Source organism: Molossus molossus, unplaced genomic scaffold, assembly GCF_014108415.1.
Source record: "Molossus molossus isolate mMolMol1 unplaced genomic scaffold, mMolMol1.p scaffold_m16_p_9, whole genome shotgun sequence".
Taxonomy (NCBI): Eukaryota; Metazoa; Chordata; class Mammalia; order Chiroptera; family Molossidae; genus Molossus; species Molossus molossus.
The window spans coordinates 92,887,955-92,904,287 of NW_023425403.1; the positions used below are offsets into that span (position 1 = coordinate 92,887,955).

The window sequence follows — 16,333 nt, forward strand, 5'->3', positions numbered from 1 at the left end:
GTTACATGCTAACATTTCAGATGTAATAACTGATTATTATTTTGGACTAAGCTCAAATTTTTTTCAATTTAATGTTGCCTCCCCACTTTTCCCCACCATCAACCATATTTCTTTGTGTGGCTTATTAACTATTAGCTAGTTCTTATAATTCTACTACTGGAATCAACATTGGAAATATCTCATTTCATTTCTGTTTTTTTTTTTCTATCCTCACCCGAGGACATTTTTCCATTTTTTGTTCAGGTAGAGTGGGAGGGAGAGAGAGGAACAGAGAGAGAGAGAGAAACATTGATGCGAAAGGAACACATCGAGTGGCTGCCACCCGCACGACCGACCAGGGCCGGGGACAAACTGCAACCGAGGTATGTACCCCTAGCGGGAACCGAACCTGGGTCTCTCTGGACTGCAGGCCGACGCTCTAACTGCTGAGCCAAACCGGCCAGGGCTCATTTCATTTCTGTTTTTAATATCCGTTCCTCTTGTCTTTCTACTTTTTAAAATAATAATCTTACTGATTTTATAAAAATGATACATATTTATTAAAAAATTCAAATAATATAGCAAAATGCAAAGAAAAACAGAAAATTACCCCAAACCCATCCAGAAAAAATCATCATTAAAATTATGAGATTACTCAAAGCATTATACATATTTAATGCAATTCCCATAAAAATCTCATTGACGTTTTTAAAGAAATAGAACCAAAAATCATCAGATTTGTATGGAGTGACAAAAGACCCTGAATAACCAAAGCAATTCTGAGAAAAAAGAATAAAGCTGGAGGTATCACACTACCTGACTTCGAATTATATTACAGAGCAACAATAATCAAACAGCATGGCTTTGGCCAGAAAACATATACCTAAACCAATGGAATAGTATTGAGAACCCAGAAATAAAACCACATGTATAAGGGCAAATAATTTTTGACAAAGGTGCCAAAAACATACAATAGAGGGAAAAAAGCTTCTTTAATAAATGGTGCTGGGAAAATTGGAAAGTCACATGCAAAAGAGAAACTAGCCCGGCCAGTGTGGCTCAGTGGTGGGGTGTCAACCCATGCACCAAGAGGTTGCTGGTTCAGTTTCTAGTCAGGGCTCAGGGCACATGCCCAGGTTGTGGGCCCAATCCCCAGTGCGGGGTGTGCAGGAGGCAGCCAATTGAGGTTCTCTCCCATCGATGCTTCTATCTCTCTCTCCCTTCCTCTCTCTAAGATCAATAAAGAAAAAAAAAAATAAAACTAGACTACAGTTTTTCACTATGTACAAAAATTAATTCAAAATAGATCAAAGACCTAATTATAAGATACGAAACAGTTTACAAAGAATTTAGGACCTTGGTCTTAGAGAAGATTTCGTTGACCCCAAAGGCAAAGGAAGTAAAGGCAAAAATAAATGAATGGGACTATATCAAACTAAAATGCTTCTGCACCAAAAGAAACCACCACCACCAAAAAAAGGTAACCAACTGATTGGGAGAAGATATTTGCAAACAACAGCTCTAACAAGGGGCTATTTGCAAACAAACGATACAATTTAAAAAATGGGCAGAAGACCAGAACACACATTTCTCCCAAGAAGGTATACAAATGGCCAACAAATATATGAAAAGATATTCAACTTTACTAGCCATTAGGGAAATGTAAATCAAAACTACCATGAGCTACTACTTCACATTTGTTGGAATGGCTGTTATCAACAAGACTAGTAATTACAAGTATGGAGATTGTGGAGAAAAAGGAATCCTCATTCACTGCTGGTGGGAATGTAAACTGGTAGAGCCACTATGAAAATTGTATGAAGGCTTCTCAGAAATTTAAGAATAGAGTTACCATATCACCCAGCAACCCCTCTTCTGGGTATCTACTGGAAAAATTTGAAAACATTTATTTGCAAAGATATATGCACCCCTATGTTGATTGCAGCATTATTCATGGTAGCCAAGACATGGAAACAACCAAAGTATCCTTCAGTGGATGATTGAATAAAGAAGATATGGTACATTGCCTGGCCAGTGTGGCTCCATGGTTGAGTGTCGACCCAAAGGGCCAAGAAGAGGTGGTACATACATACAATGGAATACTACTCAGCCATAAGAAAAGATAAAATATTGCCATTTGTGATCATATGGATGAACCTTGAGAATATTATGCAGAGCGAAATTAGTCAGAAAAAGCTACAAACCACATAATTTCACTCATGTGGAATATGAAACTAAAAGTCATAGACACAGATAACAGTATGGTGGTTGCAAGAGGGAAGGTGATGGAGGTATAGTAAAGGGTAAAGTGGGCCAAGTATTTGGTGAAGATTATTTGACTTTGGGTAGTGGGCACACAATGCAGTATACAGAACATGTGTCATGGAAATGTACACTTGAAACCTATATCATCTTTTTAAAAAAATTCTCACCTGAGGATGTGTTTACTGATTTGAGAGAGAGAAACATTAATGTGAGAGAAACAACAGTCGGTTGCCTCTTGTATGTGCCCTGACTGGAAATCAAACCTACAACCTTTTAGTGTACGGATGACACGCCAACCAACTGAGTCACCCAGCAAGGGTGGAAACCTATATAATTTTATTAACCAATCTTACCCCAATAAGTTTAGTTAATTGAAAAAAAACAAAACAAAACAGTTAAAATCTTCAGCTTTCAGGTTCAGTTAAAATAAAATTATAGGATTGTCATTTCAGATATATTGTGCATACATTCTGGTAAAAAACATGGGTGTATGAGTACATTCATAAACTTTCTAAATATGGGATCATATTGTACTGCAACATTTAAAATATAAAAATTAATTTTACTAAAATTTTACAGAAACAATAAGCAAGAGAAATGGAGGGAATTGTGTAGTTAGGTAAATGTTGTTACTTAAACCATATTATTCCTAAAACATTTCTCTAACATTATGAATAAGTATTATGAAATAATTAACAGGTTAGTATCTTTTTTATTTGACTTTGTGTTTTGATTTACAGCAATATATATTAACCTGCTTTGAAGAATGCTAGTATTCTCATTTTTCCTGTTACCTCCTTATTCTCCACTTTTAAATTAGTTTATTGCTATTATTACATTTTCAAAGATTTTAACATTTATATTCTGTTCTGTAATTATAATTATTAATTATCATACTTATTTAGTCTCACTTCTGTATTTAAAGGGATTCCAAGATTGTTGTGATTCCTGCATCATACTTTCTCCATTTTTGAGTTCTTAGCTTCTCCTTTTTTTAAATCCTCACCCGAGGACATTTTTGCATTTATCTTCAGATAGAGTGGAAGGGAGAGAGGGAGGAAGAGAGAAAGAGAAACATCAATGTGAGAGAGACACATCGAGTGGTTGCCACCCACACGACCTCAACCGGGGCCGGGGACAAACTGCAACCGAGGTACGTGCCCTTAGTGGAAACCAAATCTGGGACTCTCTGGTCTGCGGGCCGAAGCTCTAACCTCTGAGCCAAACTGGGCAGGGCCTCCTTTAGAGTTATTTTGATTCATTCTTAGCTGGCTGAAGTTGACTATGAAGGAGTTTTTTATTTTTATCTATTTTATTTTATCTATTATTAAAAATTTTTTTTTCTTTATTGACTTTAGAGAAAGCGGAAAGAAGAGGGAGAGAGAGAAACCTCGATGAGAGAGAACATCGATTGACCACCTCCTTCATACACCCCACTGGGAATTTGACCCACAACCTGGGCATGTGCCCTGACAGGGAATCCAACTGGCGACCTCTTGGTGCATGGGTCAGTGTTCAACCACTGAGCTACACTGGCCGGGCTGAAGGAGTTTGTTTGTTTTCTATTTATCTTCAGATGGAGTGGGAGGGAGAAGGAGAGAAATGGGGAGAGAGAGAAACATGGATCGATGTGAGAGGGACACATTGACTGGTTGCCTCCCGCACATCCCCGACCAGGACCAGGGACAAACCGCAACCAAGGCACATGCCCTTGGCCAGAATTGAACCCGCTACTCATTGGTCCTTGGGCCAACCCCCAAACTGGCCACAGTTGAAGGAGTTTTTTTTTTTAATGTCATACTTGGATCATGGTCATAGTCTTTATCCTTGAAGGACAGCTTTATACTGTTCTTGTATCTTGTTTGTCTTCCAAAGGATGCTATTTTTTGGTGTTGAACATTGCTGTTGAAAAATATGAGTGTAGAGCCCTAGCCAGTTTTCTCAGTGGTTAGAGCATCGGCCTGCAATCCAGAGACACCCGGGTTAGGTTCCCGCTAAGGGCACGTACCTCGATTGCAGTTTGTCCCCGGCCCTGGTTGGGTCCTGCGGGTGGCAGCCACTTGATGTGTCCCTTTCACGTTTATGTTTCTCTCTCTCTATCTCTCTCTCTCTCTTTCTCTCTCTCCCTCCCTCCCTCCCTCCCTCTCTATCTGAACAAAAAATGGAAAAATGTCCTCGGGTAAGGATAAAAAAAGAGAAAAATCTGAGTGTAGTTTAATTTCCTCCTCATTTACTTCTTAAATACTTACAGATTTTTATTTTTAATTTGAGGTTCAGTACCTTAACTAGGATATCTCTTAATTTTTATTATTTTGTATTAGTTTTCCTTGGAACACTGTATCCTCTTTTAAATGGAAAGTTCTTTTCCTTTCAGGTAAATCTTAACATACTACATTTTACAATTTAATTCTATTCAATTAGGTACTATTGTATTTTCAGTTATGTTTCAGAAACATTAACTTTCTTATTTTGGATTGTTTTTGTACTATACATTTACTATCTTTTCTCATATATTTTTCCTTTTAAAAAAATTTTCACCCTGGTGGGTTTGGCTCAGCGGTTAGAGTGTCGGTCTGCGAACCAGAGAGTCCTAGTTTCCGTTCCCACTAAGGGTACGTACCTCAGTTGCAGTTTGTCCCCGCCTTGGTTGGGGTCGTGTGAGTGGCAGCCAGTTGATGTTTCTCTCTCACATCAATGTTTCTCTCTCACATCGATGTTTCTCTCTCTCTCTCTTTCCCCTTCTCTCCCTCCCACTCTATCTGAAGAAAAATGTCCTCGGGTGAGGATAAAAAATTTTTTTTTCAAGTACAGTTGACTTCTTTGATATTATCCTAATTTTTGGTGCTTTTCTTATATATTGATTATTTTTATATTGGGTCTTCTGTTTTGAGCTGAACTATGTTTGTAATGGTGTTATTTGGTTCTCAGCTTTTTCTTAGGTTGTCTAGTTCCTTGTTTTTATAAAATGTGTTTTTTAAGTTAGTACAAGGACTGATAGGACATTTTCTTCTGATAGATTATCTTTTAGATTGGGTTTTCTATCTGATTTTTTCCTCTTCTATGTTGTGATTATATTTTTTCTTCTTTTTTCCTTTTCTGTAATTTGTTTGCACAATCTCTGTGCTTTCCCACCATGTAACTAGAACTTAATGTGGGCAACCTTGACCTGACCTTCTGTTTTCTTTGATGTAGTGTAGAACAGATCTCCCTTTACTCACTTTGCGTGTTATCTGTGACTTGTGTTCCTCCAAAAAGCTATCATATGAGAGAAGATCTTTTTTAAAAAATTTTAATACTTTTAACCTGAGGGAGAGCGAGAAAGTGGAGAATTAATTTGGAATGATATGTGTCTTTGTTGTTCTGAGAGTTTTAATTTTGTTTTATTTTGTTTTTATCCTCACCTGAGGACATTTTCCATTTTTTGTTCAGATAGAGAAGAAGAGAGAGAGAGAGAGAAACATCGATGTGAAAGGGACACATCGACTGGCTGCCACCCACACAACCCAACCAGGGCCGGGGACAAACTGCAACCAAGGTAGTGCCCTTAGCCGGAACCGAACCTGGGTCTCTCTGGACCGCAGGCCGACGCTCTAACCACTGAGCCAAACCGGCCAGGGCTGTTCTGAGGGTTTTAGAATGAAGTTTAAAACACTTCTAATGGCAGTCATAGTCTATTTCCATAACAAGATTGTGTTGGGATTCAAATTGTTCACCAATCTGGAATCCCAATGTTTGTCAGAAAGTTAGCTATTATTTATTTCTTCCATCTTATCCTTTTCTCATCCGCAATTTCTACTTCCTCCAGTTAGGAATAGAAAAAAAAAGCCTGGCCAGTGTGGCTCAGTCGATTGAGCATCGTCCTATGGATTGAGAAGTCCAGGATGAATTCCTGGTCAAGACACATGCCTGGGTTATGGGCTCGATCCCAGTGGGGGACATGCAGGAGGCAGCTGATCGATGTTTCTATCTCTCTCTCTCCCTTCCTCTCTCTCTAAAAAATCAATAAAAACATATTTTAAAAAAAAGAATAGAAAAGAGATGATACTCTCAGAGTCAGCATCTCTTAAATTTGGTATTGGTGCTAGCACTTAACCAGTATATATTTTTCTTTTCCTTTTGAAATCCTCACTGGAAGCTTTTTTCCATTTATCTTTAGTTAGAATGGGAGGGAGGGAGGGAGACAGAAAGAGAGAGAGAGAGAGAGATAGAGTGAGCGAGGGAGAGAGAGAAATCAAAGACAGAGACATATTAAATGGTTGCCTCATGCACAACCCTGACCGGGGACTGAACCACAACCGAGGTAGGTGCCCTTGACCGGAATTGAACCTTTGGTCCGTGGGCCAACACTCTAACCACTGAGTCATACCGGCCAGAACTATTTTCCTTTTCTTTTATTAGATACCGGAGGAGAGAGATTCTTTGATTTGGTTTTACTATTTTTAACTGGAAGTCCTTCCTATCATTCTTTACCTCTATGGTATTTCTTAATAACTTCTAAGTATATTACAAACATATTTTTGTACCATTCCTATGGATCTAGAAAACCTACCTGGTGCTGGGTTACCTGTTTCCTAACACTTTCTACACCATCAGTATTTGTTGGGATTATTAGTGGTTTAGCAGGGATTATTAGTGGTTTAGCAGTCTCATATCAAGAAGATAGAAAGTGAGTCAAACTTCTCCTTTAAAAATAAAGTACAACATAGAGCCATAAGCAAATATGATATGGCTGTATTTGATTATGATTTGTGTAGTTTATGTAGATGTACTGTTTTTTCCTCGGGTATTTATTATATGTATTTATTTCTTCACAGCTCCTTAGTTATATAGTTATTGTATTAATTTTCAGGATTTCATGCTAAATAATTAATTTATAGGTGACTTTACAATTATATACTGATTTTGTTATTTCTTCTTCTTTTATTTTAATCCTCACCTGAGGACATTTTACCATTTTTTGTTCAGACAGAGTGGGAGGGAGAGAGAGGGAGGGAGGGAGAGAGAGGGAGGGAGGGAGGAGAGGGAGGGAGGGAGGAAGAGAGAGAGAGAGAGAGAGAGAAACATCAACGTGAAAGGGACGCATCAAGTGGCTGCCACCCGCAGGACCAACCAGGGCCAGGGACAAACTGCAACTGAAGTACGTGCCCTTAGCGGGAACCGAACCTGGGTCTCTCTGGACTGCAGGCCGATGCTCTAACCGCTGAGCCAAACTGGACAGGGCTCTGATTTTCTTATTTCTTAATGGCTTTGGTTATTACACTGTTTTGGATGGGGTTTAAAATTGAAAATATATGAGGATTCATAAACAAGTAGAATTAAAGATTAGCATATATCATACTTCAAAATTATTTTCAGAAGTAATAAATTCTCTTACCAGAACTGGAAGTAAATTTTAAAAAAGCAAAAAAAAAATAATAATAATAATTTAGACATAGGGACTGAATTATAATAATGATATCTAAATTTTAAATTCTCATTGTAAACTTTTACTTTATAATTTCATAACTTTATATATTTTTTTTATGTGTATCAAGTATGATTGTGTTTTTATAAAAGAATCTGTAACATGCCCCTAGTGATTGTTGAATAAATGAGTGAATGGATACATTCATAGTGGCAATTTTCCCTGATTTAAAGATCTCAGTCTCACCCTGGCCAGTGTGGCTCAGTTCTTTGGAATGTAGTCTCATGTACTGGAAAGTTGTGGGTTTGATTCTTGGTCAGGGCACATACCTAGGTTATGGGCTTGATCCCTGGTTGGGGCAGGAGGCAACTGATTGATGTATCTCTTTCACATTGATGTTTCTCTCTCTTGCTTCCTCTTTCTCTAAAATCAATAATAATAATTTAAAAAATCTCAGTCTTTAACTTTACTTTAAAATGTCAATCTCTTTTATATTCAGGGGAAGTATTACAAATGGAAGATGACCTGGTGATCTCATTTCAGTTAATGCTTTGTGTCCTGGACTATTTTATCAAACTTTCACCTCCTTCATTGCTCAAAGAACCATATAGTAAGTATTTTAAATATTTTGTGCTCCTCCTGCATCATCATTCAACAGTTATTTATTAATGTCTGATACGTCCAAAAAGTGGTTTTATGGTCTAGGGTATGATAATAAATAAATCAGACATGGACTCTGTCTTCACGTAGTATAAGTTATAGAAGGAGGGATAAGACAGGTAAGCAAGTAATTAGAGTGTATGGTAGAAAGTAGTCTGAGCCAAAATACAACAAAACAAATACTATGGAAGATGAGAAAGTTTTCCCAGCTGGGGAAGAGCAAGGAAAGCCATATAAAAGAGGTGACATAAATGGACTGAAAGAGTAGTTAGGATTTGAGTGTGGAGATATGTTGTGGGGAGGGCATTCCCAGTAAAGAGAAAATCAAGAGGCAAAGCACAGATATGATTGAAACTGTATGGGAAAGAGGGTCCATTGTGCAGAAAGAGATTTAATTTTTATTATTGGGTGCTGCAATGACTGTGTGACTAATTTGTTTTGCATGTAGACTGTACTAATCTATTTCAGTGGGTAATGAGTTGGGAAATGTATTTAAATAAAAATAACTGTTGCTAAAATAATTAGATATCATTAAGCAAAGATGAGTATATAGTCTTAGAATGGAATTGCTTCCCCTGGTGGCATGATGTGTAGGATTTAAAAATTAATTATTATACTACAGAAAAATGTAAAATTAAGGCTGAACTGATTCCTTGGCTCCCAAAATGATCAAAGTATTAATAATACTAAAAATAATGTAGGACAGATCAAAACATGGAAGTCTCAAAGTGTCACTGAAGGGACTGAAAAGCTGAAGCCTTTATTAATCTTTGTGTACAATAACTTCATGGAAAAATCAAGTCTAGAACAGAAATTTTGAAAATTTGTTGAACATAGTTTGACAGAAAAGGCAGTATTTAGCAGAAACCACATGCAAAACAGAGGGAGGGAAAAAATAGCAAACAATAAGAATATTATAAAATTTTCTTAATTAAAAAATTTTTTTATGTGCCTTTTCTTCAATATTTTCAATGTTATAGAGTTAATAAGTTTATGTAGGGTGTTACTTTAGGTTGACAGGCTTTGTTCTTTTGGGTATTTTCAATGTACATTTAATTCTGTTAAGTGCTGTGTTGCAGAGAAGCCAGGATGAGGTGTTGAATTGATTGAATATGATATACTTTTGATTATTTTTTTTATTACGGTGAATATCAAATGAATACAAAAATAGTAGTATAATAAGCCGTCGTGTATTTATTACCTACCTTCAACATACAACTTATGGTCAACTTGTAGCCCCATCTACTGTCCAGTTCTACTAATTATATTATTTTGAAACATTTTTGCATACAATTTCATCTTTATAAAATTTAGTATGTATCTCTAAAAGATAATGTCTTTTTGAAAACCATAATGACAGTACCATTATATCACACCTAAAAATCAATCAATGGTGATTCCTTAATACCACCAAATGTTTAGTAAGTATTCACATTTTCACTTGTCTTATAAAAGTAATTTAAAAATTTTTACAGGTTGCCCTTGCTGGTTTGCCTCAGCGGTTAGAGCATTGGCCCGAGGACCAAAGAGTCTCGGGTTCGATTCTGGTCAAGGGCACGTCCCTTGATTGTGGTTCAGTCCCTGGCCCTGGTCAGGATTGTGCAGGAGGCAACTAGTCATTGTGTCTCTCTCACGTTGATGTTTCTCTCTCTCTCTTCCTCTCTTCCTCCCATTCTATCTGAAGATAAATGGAAAAATATCCTCGGGTGAGGATTAAAAAAAATTTTTTTACAGGTTGACTAAATGAGAATCTAAATGAGACCTATACTTTGTGATTGGTTTGTATGCTTTTAAGACTATTAAAACAGTTCCTCCTTCATCTCTCTCTCTCTTTTTTTCATGCAATTTGTTTATTAAATAATCAGGTGGTTTGTCTTGTTGAGTTTCTCATGATTTAATTTTTTACTGATTGCATCCTGTTGTGGTATAGTTTAACGTGTTCCTCTAACCTCTCAATTTCTTGTAAATTGTTGGTTGGACCTAGAGGTAGTTAATACTTTTATACAGTCATCTGTAATTTAATTAATAGCTGAATCCACACTCAGTTTGAATTTTTCACAACAATCCAGGTTGTTGTTTTTTAAAATCACAGTTTATTATCACATTATATATTTATATACTTACCTTTCAAAAGCATCACAATTTACTGTGGTATTTGCTAAAATTTTTAAATTTATTTTTGTACTCTATCTTGAAATTGAATCCATAAATACTTGCTTATTATTTATAAGACACTTTAAAAGATAAACATTTTTTCCCCTTGCAGACTGAGTAATTTAGAATTATTTTATAAGTCGGCTGTTTCCCTTGCCTTGTTCATATTTGGCTTTCAGTATTTTAGTTTTTTTTTGTTTGTTTGTTTTTTTTGATTAGTTGGGGACAGAAGAGAACAGGGGGATGACAAAAACTATTATTAGTATATAACTTATAATAGCTATGCAATAAATAGATCTCTCTTAGCCTTTAAAAGAAGCCTAATATTAAAAGTAGCATAATGTTACCAGCTTATTTCTGACCTTCCTAGTTATAATTAAAATATTTCATTATTTTATAAGGTGGAAATTGCAATTGTTCTTATCTAATTTACCATTTTTGCAGAAACAGCTGTAATACCTATTAATGGTTCACCTCGAACACCAAGGCGAGGTCAGAACAGGAGTGCACGGATAGCAAAACAACTAGAAAATGATACAAGAATTATTGAAGTTCTCTGTAAAGAACATGAATGTAATATAGATGAGGTAATTTAACTTCATGATTTCTTTAAAATAGTTGAAGTAGAGTTAGATATAAGTTCTTTCTAACAGTATATACTTTTGTAATGAGCTTGCTTTTTGTAATTAGTGCCAATCCTTTTGCAATAGCAGAATGTTTAGAAAAAATTTAATTTTCATACTCAACTGCTTTAATTTTAAAGAATAGCTCCCTCACTGCGGAATCACCGGGATGTAAATCATTAAGACAGTAGTTTCCAAATGTATTTGTTCTTTGATTCCTCTGTGATTATTGATACCCCTAATGTTTTAAAATACCCTGCTAATAAAGCCCTAGTGTTTTTGGTTTAGTGATAAGTGATACCAGCATTAAATTTCTGTTCAGTCTTCTATAATCACTATCTTTCTAAATATTACATCAGATGTTAATGGCTGGTAGAAAATACACCTGAGCTTAACCCCAGGAATTGCTAATCTTGTTCATAGAATCTGGAATGTTGGATTTGGAAGGACTCTTACAAATAATATACTCTGCCTCCTTTTAGTAATGAGTAAACAAACTTTTAGAGACTGATAGCTAGTTACTAACAGTCTAGACTTTGGGACATCTGCTACCAGTACTCCTATCACTATACCATGCTGTTCCTCTCATAGATTGTTATATGATCCACAATTCACGACCACCAGATAGCTGTATGAAATGTTGCATCTTTGAAATTTCTCTGTGAACTACGGGAAGAAATGGGGGTATAGTCTCAAATATATAATTTAAAAAGTGTTGGAATGACTTATCAAGATACTGGGTTTTAGCACTGTGGCTTTTGTTAATTTTAACAAATATATAGATTTAGACATACAGCTATAGATGTATCAACTTTTTATATATATATAATATGTGCACATATATAATATATATATTTACTTTTCTAGAATCACAGATTGTCTTTGCTAATAAGCTGACAAATGTAGTTGAAATATATATATATATATATATATATATATATATATTTTTTTTACTCCAGTCTACTGCTCAGTCAGTTTTCTAATTCCTGGTTGTTAATTCTTTGAATTTCAAAACTACTTGTAAAATTTTATTTTAAAAATCAGGAATAAATTATTTTTAACTTTCTAAAATTCTTTGTTATAATTTAGAATCATTATAGTAATGCTTTTAAGAGTATAGGTGATTAAAATCTTTGGTGGTAATTGACATTAATTAATTACACTCGATTATTTACACAGCATTTATTGGTTAGTTATATTTATGGTTACATAATTACTGGTTAGTGAACTACCCACTTTATAAATATTCTAGTTATGTGGGAATTAATTAGAAAACAAAACTAGTAAGTGTAACAGAAGCTTAATTCTTACAACTTATTTGTGAAATATAAGATAGAAAATGATATTAAATTATTTCTACCTTAGTAACTGTAGACTCCCAAGTTGTAAAAGGAAGTTAAATGAAGGAAATTAAGTTATTAAAAATTCCACAACACACTGCAAATGTAGAATAGCTAGGAATATAACTCCTGGTTTTCTGAGTACAGTTTTTATTTTCCATGTTAAGTGCAAGATGCTTTTGTATTAATTTGTATAATTCCACAAAACATTTTATTTTGGTTTTGAATTCAGTTATTGGGTATTGTTTTTGTGTGTGAAATTATTTTGTTACAAAAGCAGGTCATTTCCCCAAATTTATGCTAAAATAATTGACTTGATATTTTCTATATAGGTATTAGATGATGTGTGTGAAGTTGCCTAAAATATGCTTTGGGGAGAAATCACAGACAATGCAGAGAAGTAAAATAAATAATAATAAAAAAATAAAATAAAAAGAGCCTTGGCTTTACTGTTAGGCAGATTGAGTTTAAATTCCAGCTCTGCTGCTTCCTAGCTTGTAACTTTGGTCAGGTTGCTTAATTTTTTTGAACCACCCATCTTTTCATCACTTGTTAAATGTGGAATATTAAAATTGGTTTCGCTGGGTTTTCTTCTTATAAATCCCATTTCATTAAAAACTTCCAACGCCACCTCCATTTTAGGACCTGAAATCTGCCTCACATAATTTTAAAAGTAAATAATTGAATTAATTATAAATAAGTGTCACACTAGGTTGAATGTAAGTCATTGATCAAAATGTCAGTTAACACTTTCATTCTAGTGTTAATAGTGATGAAGATTAATTTTGTTTTTAATTTTAATGGTCATGTAACTTTATCTTTTTCAGGTGAAAAATGTTTATTTCAAAAATTTTATACCTTTCATGAATTCTCTGGGAATTGTAGCTTCAAATGGACTTCCAGAGGTAATCTGAAAGAAAACTTAATAAAATGTTAATGTGTTTTAGAACTTTTGGGAGTGGGAAATAGTTGTCTAAAGTTCTTAAGATCATTTTACTGTATTTAAATGTTTTTTGCTTAGGAAAAGGAATCTAAGCAGAATTGTGGTGAACCAACTTTGCATACTAACAAAAAAAACCTTTTCAATTTGTACTCGAATGTATAAATAAGCAGCATTTTGTAATTTAAACTAGAAATTGATTTGTACTGAAATTTTTCAAAAATTTAAGTGTAGGCTATTGAATTTCTAAATTCCATGAAATATTTTAATATAACTAGTGCTCTCTTGAGCAGCATATATACTAAATATAACTAAATATGTACAATTACATCTGACTCTAATTTACTTTGCTGCACATCGTCATGCATAGGATCCATGATTAATGCCATTAACTTTATTAGCATTACTGTGTTGCAGAGCATCTCTTTTGAGCATTTTTAAAAACAATTTAATTGAAAATAAATATGGTTGAAATGACTGTGATTATATTGCAGAAATGTTTTATCTTAGTGGTGTGCCATCCATCTATCTGTTTCTTTTCACATTTTGCCTCAAATGTCTTGCTCTTCAGTGAGAAAAGAACAACTAATTATGTAGTAAGGTAAAATACGTGGAGCAAAGGATGCTTTCGATAAAGGATGAAGAACAAGTACTCAGTGATAAAGCAGTGCTTAAAAGCAGCTAGTATTAGTCACTAAGACCAAAAGATGTGAAACTGGATAGCTAAACTGCTGATTCTGTGACCTGAATTGGTAGTTAATCTTTGAATTAATTAATTTATTCATTCAGCAACTATTGGTTGAGTACTTAGTATGTGCCAGGCATTGTGCTATATATTATCAGTACAGAGATTTAATTCATAGTTGTCATTAAGGTGCTGGTGGGAGACACAAAGAATAGAACATTACAGGAGTCTGTAAGAGTCTGATAGAAGTATGCACAGGGTGTTGTAATATTTTGGAGGAGGGCAGCCTAATTCAAAGTGGGACAGATAGGTTTTGCAAAAAATTGAGTGATGTCATTTCTAAGCTTTATAAAAAATGTCATTTCCAAGAGTTGGAAATTATAGCTTCAAAGGCACAGTTATTTATGATAGTTTGGTCTGTTTGGTGAACTCCAGCTAGTTAAGATTGGGTTACAGGGCAGAAGAGTGGTGAGATATGATACTAGAGAGGCAAAAAGGGGCCAAATGTTGTGTTACTGAGTCTTGTTATAAATAAATATGCTGTTCACAACTCTAAAGAATGTTAGACACTTGTAATTTTTCTTTGCCTATGAAGGATTACAATTTTAATAGAAATCTTAACATAAACGTAATATTTTCACCAATATTTTACATATAGTACTTGTAGCTGTCAATCAATGATGATTAATAATTAGTGCTTCACTAAGCTAGGGCAGCAACAATGATTACACTTAAACATGAATGACCGTTCTACTTAAAATTTTCCTGCAGACAAAAATTTACATTTAACTGAATTTCTTCTCCCACTCCTTTTAGAATGCAATTTTAGTACCCTCAAGTTGGAAACACTTTTGCTTTAAAAGTCACAGCAGAAAGCATGCCAAATAGTTTTTTATTGCACATTGGTTTTTAAATTATGATTCAAAATTATGAAACAGAACTGATCAAAGAATAGCAGTCTGGCCTGTGTGGCTCAGTGGTTGAGCATTGACACCTGCACCAGGAGGTTACCAGTTCGATCTTGGTCAGGACACATGCTCAGGTTGTGGGCCAAATCCCCAGTGGGGAGCATGCAGGAGGCAGTCAGTCAGTATTCTTTCTCATCAGTGTTTCTCTCTCTCTCTCTCTCCCTCTCCCTTTCTCTCTCTCTAAAATCAATAAAGGAAAAAAAAATTTAAAAAGAATTGCAAATTCTAGCAATTGAAAAAGTATCTTAAAATTGGGAATAAATCATGCAAATGTGTTGATTGGACTAATTAATTGAACTAAAACTCTTGCTGAAGGAAGTGGGAGTAGGTGAAAAAAGTTAGAAAAATGGGCAGAATATATAATCAAGAGGCTTTGTTACAATGTTTAAAAATACTTTATATTGATAAGTATAGTAGATTAAAAGTGAAAAATGTATGGGATGTTTGGAGGATCTTGGCATTTTAAGTGGCTATTATAATCCCTAATTTTATCTTAAGTTCCATCTCAATACTGATTTGTGGCATTGGTGGATCTTGTCTACATGAAATACTAATGAATGGGGTGCATGCATAAAATAGGTTTAAAATTAGAATTGAAAATTTGCAATTTTCTTTACTTCACTTGCACATATGTCTTATTTATAATGCATGTGAACCCACTGTGTTGTAAAATTTAGTGTATACTGTACATCAGTTCTTTAAGTCATACTTCTATGTACTGAGAAATGTAATGACATGAAAGGATAATCAGTATTTTTTTTCTTTTGAGGTGGAAAATCTTTCTAAACAATATGAAGAAATTTACCTTAAAAACAAAGATCTAGATGCAAGGTTATTTCTGGATCATGATAAAACTCTACAGGCTGATCCTATAGACAGGTATTGTACATGGTATATTTTTGTTGATATGCTTTTGCCATAGGTTAGTTTTGATAGAGGTATGTTAAATAGGTTGTTATTTATGATAATTACTTCAGATGTCTTTATGTAAACCTAATAAGATAAACAGTATTCTAAGCACATAATTTATTAACAAATGCAGATTTTTATGATACAGTGCCTTTTCATAGATTGTAAACCTATTTTTATGAAAACAAGTGAAAAAATATTCTCTGTATTGTCTATGTGAACATTAGTTTGCCTCCAAGTATACACAGATTTGTGTTGATTTTTAATATCTTTTTAATGTAATTTCTCTCTAACCAAGTCAAAGCAAAGAATATATAAATCTTTCAGTATTTCCTTCAGGCTTTTTGGAACGTAGTTGAATTTTCACTTTATCTCACTAAGTCTTAGTTTCCTCATCTGTAAAATA

The 16,333-nt window shown here is 34.5% G+C and overlaps 1 protein-coding gene across 12 annotated transcripts in view; it reads left to right on the forward strand.

Annotated features, from left to right (window-relative positions):
* Window positions 1–16,333, forward strand: part of RB1 (RB transcriptional corepressor 1) — a 191,783-nt gene that overhangs the window by 59,270 nt on the left and 116,180 nt on the right. For all 12 annotated transcript variants that reach the window (XM_036249863.1, XM_036249859.1, XM_036249860.1 and 9 more), the window contains 4 exons: window positions 8,148–8,258; window positions 10,907–11,049; window positions 13,253–13,330; window positions 15,788–15,897. In XM_036249863.1, the coding sequence (XP_036105756.1) occupies window positions 8,148–8,258; window positions 10,907–11,049; window positions 13,253–13,330; window positions 15,788–15,897 (442 nt within the window). The remainder of the gene's footprint in view (window positions 1–8,147; window positions 8,259–10,906; window positions 11,050–13,252; window positions 13,331–15,787; window positions 15,898–16,333) is intronic.